Genomic DNA, 6,590 nt, shown 5'->3' with positions numbered 1-6,590 from the left:
TCGCTCTCTGACCACTTCAAAGATATGACTTTACTATCAAACCCTTTAAGTTCTTCCTTAAAATTCTTAAGTTTTTCAACAAGATTTAACTTTTGTGAGCTATTATACTGCGAAAATTTATGCCTTTCATTAAATTGTCTAGTGACTTGAGAGCGGATGTACTTCCGACTCATAACAAGAAGCCTAATGTCTGTCATGATTATAGAAAAATTTAATTCTAAACGTCAATGCAGCCTAACAAAAGGAAAAATTTAAGATAATTATAGTATTCGGTATACTGATCAATAATAACAACAATAATCCAAATAAAAACCAACACTCCTACAATGCTACCCAAGTGCCACCAGTATTGAGACAGCCTTCAGAGCCCCACGTTGGGCGCCATTTCAAAAACTTAAACAGAATATAAATTTATAACAAGAGCAGCAAGAGCAGAGTAACAATAACTTTAATGTCAATATTGGATAAAGAAACTTTGAAATTAAAAATATTAGATTCTTTATTTATATTGAATAAATATTAAATATGGCAAAGCAATGGAACTCTGATGGCTGAAGTGGAATCCTCAATCACTAGTGACTGCCTGTGGTAGAACCCACTCAACTCTTGCCTGTTTTTGAAAACTATGGATTCTAATAAATTTGCCAAGACCAGGAAGATAACTGAAGCCGATGATACTAGGCTACCTTCCAGCAAGCACAAGTAACCTAACGGGGTTGGTAGGCCTTATCCTTAAAATCCCAATGCAAATTGAAGAGCAGCAGAAGATCCCATTGTTGAGAACTATGTATTCATACATCTTGATATTGCACTCTTCATGGTAGCACTCGTGGTAAGCAATTGCAGGAGAGGTGGCTTTAAATTGAAGTGCTACTCCATCTTCATAGCACTTCTACACTCGAAGAAATTATTATCCAATATCCAATATGTCCAATGTGGCCAATATATCACCCATCTGCCTCCTCACACTTCCCTCATTACCAGTAGGTGAAAATTTTTTCCCAAGGATGATGGAATCAGGAACTGCAAATATTAAAATACAGCCAGCAGAGCCATCTATGGACTGAGCATATTATCCTTGAAACTCCCAGTATTTCTTTTTGATTTTGCTTTGTATGGCAAAAGGGGGGTTTCAAGGATGAAACAAATATGAACATAAATAAATATACATATACACAATTTTATAAATTTTCTACAGAATTAGTATATAAAATAATTCTTCTACACTCCAAAGGGGGGATTCGAATTTAGTCAAAATTCGAATGGTAAAGGTAATGTTACAAAATTAAGTAACATTCTAAGGAGAAAAAATAAAAATTACCAACACCCAAATATATACTACATACTAATTTCTCAACATATCTCTTGTTCTTGCCTCACTAATGACAGCAGCCTCTCTCTTTTTTCTTTGGTGTGTACTACTGTCCTCTTTAATATCTGCCTTTTCTTCATTGTCATTAGTCACAGGGCTTAAGAGAGGTATTACTGAAGTAACATGCCGTCTTACAGTTTCACGAGAAGCTCCCTTAAACACAGCTATGTCAGTTACTTCATCCAAGTCATTTAATTTTACTTTTTTAACAATACCCATTGGGTAATTTGAAGGTTTCATGTGCGGTTCCTTTAACAGAACAATATCACCTATTTGAATTCTTTTATGTGTCACTGGTTTATATCTACTCCTTTCGTCTGTAGCTTGTGACACTAAGTGTGCTATAAATTCTGAATTATAAATGTTAATAAGTCGAGACCTCACATTTCTAAGTTTTTGATACTTGTCTAAAACTTTGCTAACATGATCATCTGCCGTCCAGTTCAGATCTTCATCTGGATTGCCCTGCAAGTCAGGAATAATGTTAATAGACAGCAATTCATGTCCATGAATTAATATTTCTGGTGTAATTGCATCAGGCACTTCATCTGTGATACTGTCTCTCAACCCTTCTTTGAAGGCAATAGGGCGCCTGTTAACTAAGTGAACGGTTTGCTCTACAAAAAACTCAAAATCACGGAAGTCTAACACATTATTTCTTAATGCTCCATAGATTAAACGCTTACTCATCTTAACACAAGTCTCAACAAGTCCTCCTAATTTGTTACATCCCTTTGGATACTGCTGAAACTTGATTGACTTTACACCATTTTCTTCAAAATATGCCTGACTCTCAGGATCACCCAGGAAATTAGTGACCACATTAGCTCCAGCTACCAACTGAGATCCAAGATCTGACAAGACTAGTTGAGGGATTCCATACTGATATGAATGCATTTGAAAAGCTCTTAAAAATTCTTTTGTAGTGAGATCTAAACAAATTTTTAAATTAATTGCCCTCGACCAGAGACAAGTTAAACATAGAACCCAAACTTTGCTCTTTTTACCATTAAGCTTAACGTTATACGGTCCAAAATGATCAATAAAAATATACCTGAATGGTATAGAGGGAGGGTCAATCCTAAAATCGCGATAGGCACTTTGATTGACCTTAACCGTTCTCTCTTTGAATCTCTTACAAATGACACATTCTTTGATGACCTTTTTTACTACTGAAAAGTAATGTGGAATCCAAAACTTTTTTCTCATCTCTGACAAAAGGGAATAAACACCAGCATGAGAGAATTTCTCATGAAAATCTTTTATTACTAACCGAGTTAACTTACTGTGTTTGTGAAGCAAAATAGGAAAGTTGACAAAAGTATCTTTTCTCCATTTAGGCATCTTACTTCTAATTCTTAAGAGTCCATGATCATCCATGTATACATTCAGTTGAGCAATAATATTAGGAATATCCTTTACTCTCTTATTTCTGTTTTCTAAATACTGGAAAACTTCACCATACCAGATTCTCTGATCATTCCTTATGATATGTCTAGTAGCTTCCAAATGAAAGGAGGATGCATCACCAAAGTTAAAAGAAACAGAGTTTGCTCTTCTTTTGAGCAAAGCAATGAATTTAAGAACGTACCCGTGAATTCTAACAAGCTTAGAGAAACTGGAGCACTTGTCCAGGACGACTAAATGTTCAGGGTTTGATTCTGCTAAGACTTGTGATTCACTTAATTTAGATGCAGAAATTGAGAAGGAATTTTCATTCAATGGATTAAAATTTGGATTGGGTACAACTATATCAAATGTGTCAGCATTACTGCACAGTTCATCCCTTTCACATCTTAAAAATTCTGGGCCAGTGAAGTAATTAGTTTTCAAAAGCTGTTTGTACGACATAGGCCTAGTTATACAATCTGCAGGGTTCAAGATACCACTGACAAAACAAAATCTAACTGGGTTATTTTCACAGGTCCTTTGAATGTGATCCAAACGATTCATGATAAAGACACTCCTTTTATTCATTTTATCTAATTTGTTCACATAAGAATTAATCCAGCTCAGTGAAACAATGCTATCCGTATACAGTACTGATTCTACAATTCTAATAGGTTTAGGGCACTGAGGACCTGCCAAATCCTTACTCAAATCCAATAATGTTTCTGTTCCCAAAACTATCCCTTGGAATTCTAGAGATGGAATACTTTTGCTTTCTAACTGCTTGTTAACCAAGCGATTCTTTGCTAGAACAAAACTGACTTGCTTAGTTTCTATGCACTGAATAAAAATTGTTGTCCCATAGATTATTTTACTGCTGTCAGTAAATGCAATTAAACGATATGACCCATTTCTCTCCCCGACAACTCTAGGTACCTCAATTGGAGGAGTCATGTTAACTTGTTTGGCTATGTTACGCCATTCTCGTTGTTGCTCAATGGACAATTCTGTATCCCATCCTAGAGAAGTGTTTAATTGAAGTTCATGCATAAATAAACGAGCTCTGTTTAAAATAGGTCCATTGAAATTATATGGATCAAAATTTGAAGCAATGCTTTTCAATATCAGTCTCTTAGTGTTTGCTTTAGAGTCTAGCTCAAGTTTAGGAGAGGAAATACAATCTGTTATTCGGTTCCACTTTAAACCAAATATTTTTACTACATCAGGAGTGACTTCATCCAAATTCTTATCTATTTTTTCTTGGAGCATAACATCATTGGTAACGAATTGTTGTAATTCAAATTTATATGGATTAAAAATGTTATTCAAGTTATCAAAACCCCAGTGTAAGCTTTCAGAACCATTTGCAGTGAACGCACCATTATCCATGTATATCAAAGAGTAAATAAGTTTCTTCAATTCCTTTAAGTTGTCCAAATCACCTTCAGTGTCTAGCATCAAAATTTTGTACAAACCAATCATCAATATTGTTGGGCTACACCTTAGCCCAAAACTTAGACGAAGATTCTTGTATGCTATAATGGTAAAATCTCCTTTACTTAAATTTTTAAACCAAAAGAATAATAATTTACTTTGATCAGTTTCATTTAATGCTATCTGCTGGAAAGCTTTCTTTAAATCAAAGCACAATAAATGAGAATCAAACCTTAAAAGTAGCAAGGAAGTAGACAATTTCTGATTAATACAAGGGCCAGCCCACATTGCCTGATTGTGGCTAATAGAGGGGGAGCCATTACTTTGTTTTTCACACAAATTAGAGAGAAAAACCATTCGGCATTTAGTAGTACTGCGGTCTAACTTAAATATTCCCATGTGCGGCAAAAAACTGTACTCTGGGTGTTCTTCACAAAACTTATCCAAATTATCAATTCTTTCAATTAAGTTTTGAGCTACCTGAGTCTTTATGTTATCATCCATTAATCTCAAAAATTCATCATTCTTCGATAATTTCTTTAGGTTAGATTTCAAAATTTGCTTTGCTAAATTTGTGTTCTTTCCCAGCAAATGAGAAACACGACCATTCCATAAAAGTGGCATTACCAACCTGCCTTCTTCATCTCTCTGTGTATTATTAAGTAAATACCTAACTAATTTCTTATTATGTTCAGTGTTCTCCCCATCTAAGTCAGTTCTATCTTTGTGCAAACAATATGAGCATTCTCGCTCTAAAATATGATCAGTAGCTTTTTGCAATTTATGCTCGCTGATCCTGCCATCATGATCTAAAATGCAGATTGTAGGATCCTCTGCACTTCCAATACATCTAACACTAGACTTGAAACATGAAGTCATAGGAAATTTAATATTATCCAGTGATTTACCTTGCTCATTTAAATTCTCTTCCAAGCCAAAAAGTAAATGAGTATCATCATGCAGGCTAGGGAGAAATTTCAAATTTGCAATTAATTTCTCAATGTTTCCTATTAACATAATGCCAAATCTTGTTTCATAGTACACACACTGTCCAATATGACCAAAACTAACCATCTTTTCCATGAGACAATGAGCTGAATTTGCCCCCAGGACAAACTGAATGTTTGATATGTCTTCTCTAGCCTCATCAAGAAACTCATCTAAAAGCTTATAACCATAATTTCTAAAACTTCTAACAACTTTACCAAGGCCGGGTGAATTCAAATTTATATCAATACCTGGGACACAAATAGCTTCTATATTATGCGCTGTCTCCCCAATCTTAACAGAAATTTGAACTATCTTGGTACGATAGCATTTTGCTCCATTAAACCCATTGACAACAAGATCAAAATTATCTTTCACAACTTTGAAACACTGACCTTCTAAAGCACACTCAGAAATGAAATTAGCTTGGCTACCTGAATCCTTCAATCCTCTTATTTTACTAGGGCCCAAAGTACAAGAAAATGTGGGTAAAATTGAATTTATGCCCCCCTTACTCTGAAAGGAACTACCTGGACAAACTACCCCATTCTGTGTACTATTTTGAACATCTTTTGATTTACTTTTCTCGTTTTGCTTAGGGTTAGGAACTGCTTTTTTAGGATTACGCACCAAATCTCTGACCTCGGAACTTTCATGATTATCTGACAGGCAAAGAAAGGAGAAATGCCATCCCTGACAATGTTTACACTTTCTGGAAAATCTAAAATGACACGAGCTATCCAAATGCTCGATTCTTGCACATTTAGTGCAACCATTCAAAATGCTCAACCTAGCTATCTTTTCCTTAGCAGTAGCGAAATTAGGGCACTTATGGATTGGATGATCACCATTAACCTTATCACTACAAAGTGTGCAAGAATTAAAAGGATTGGAGCTTTTAAAATTAACCTCTGCTGCTAAGTTTGAACTTTTATTCAATCCTAGTTTATCTTGATGCCTTTCAGCAGAAGGCAGTTTACTTTTACTTAATTTACCAAGTTTATTTGCATTCTGATACCGTTCATTGGCTTCAAAAAAGTTATCAACAATTTCACTTGTAGTGGGCTTTGAATTGTTAGTAATTTGTATCAACTGATTTCTGAAAGTTTCATTCATTCCTCTTAGGAAAAAGTACTGCAAAACATCATCTATATCCATTTTCAAAGTCTTAACAGCTTCTTGTAATTTTCTAATATTACTAATATACTGAAAGGGTTCTGAATCATAACCTAACTTCAGCTCTTGAAGTTGTTTCATCACATTAAACTTTTGAGTTGGAACCGAGGCAAAGGCTGTTTTTAAGAGTTCCTTTGCATGGGAATAACCTTGTTTGTCTGCTTCTAAAGAGTCTATCAAAAGTAAAGCCTTGCCAGAAACCTGCTGTTTAAGTAACAACAACCTATCATAA

General features: G+C 34.9%; 1 protein-coding gene across 1 annotated transcript; it reads right to left on the bottom strand.

Annotated features, from left to right (window-relative positions):
- Positions 1 to 540: 540 nt before the first annotated feature.
- On the bottom strand, positions 541 to 4,870 carry LOC137614290 (uncharacterized). Its single transcript, XM_068344030.1, has 2 exons — positions 713 to 4,870; positions 541 to 632 (listed from the first exon to the last, which is right to left on the bottom strand). The coding sequence occupies exon 1, from the start codon at positions 4,817 to 4,819 to the stop codon at positions 1,346 to 1,348; it is 3,474 nt and encodes a 1,157-aa protein (XP_068200131.1). The 5' UTR covers positions 4,820 to 4,870; the 3' UTR covers positions 541 to 632; positions 713 to 1,345.
- Positions 4,871 to 6,590: the final 1,720 nt, after the last annotated feature.

Source organism: Palaemon carinicauda, chromosome 20 (genome assembly GCF_036898095.1).
Source record: "Palaemon carinicauda isolate YSFRI2023 chromosome 20, ASM3689809v2, whole genome shotgun sequence".
Taxonomy (NCBI): Eukaryota; Metazoa; Arthropoda; class Malacostraca; order Decapoda; family Palaemonidae; genus Palaemon; species Palaemon carinicauda.
The sequence above is the reverse complement of the archived record's forward strand: the minus strand, read 5'-3'. Positions and strand labels throughout refer to the sequence as shown.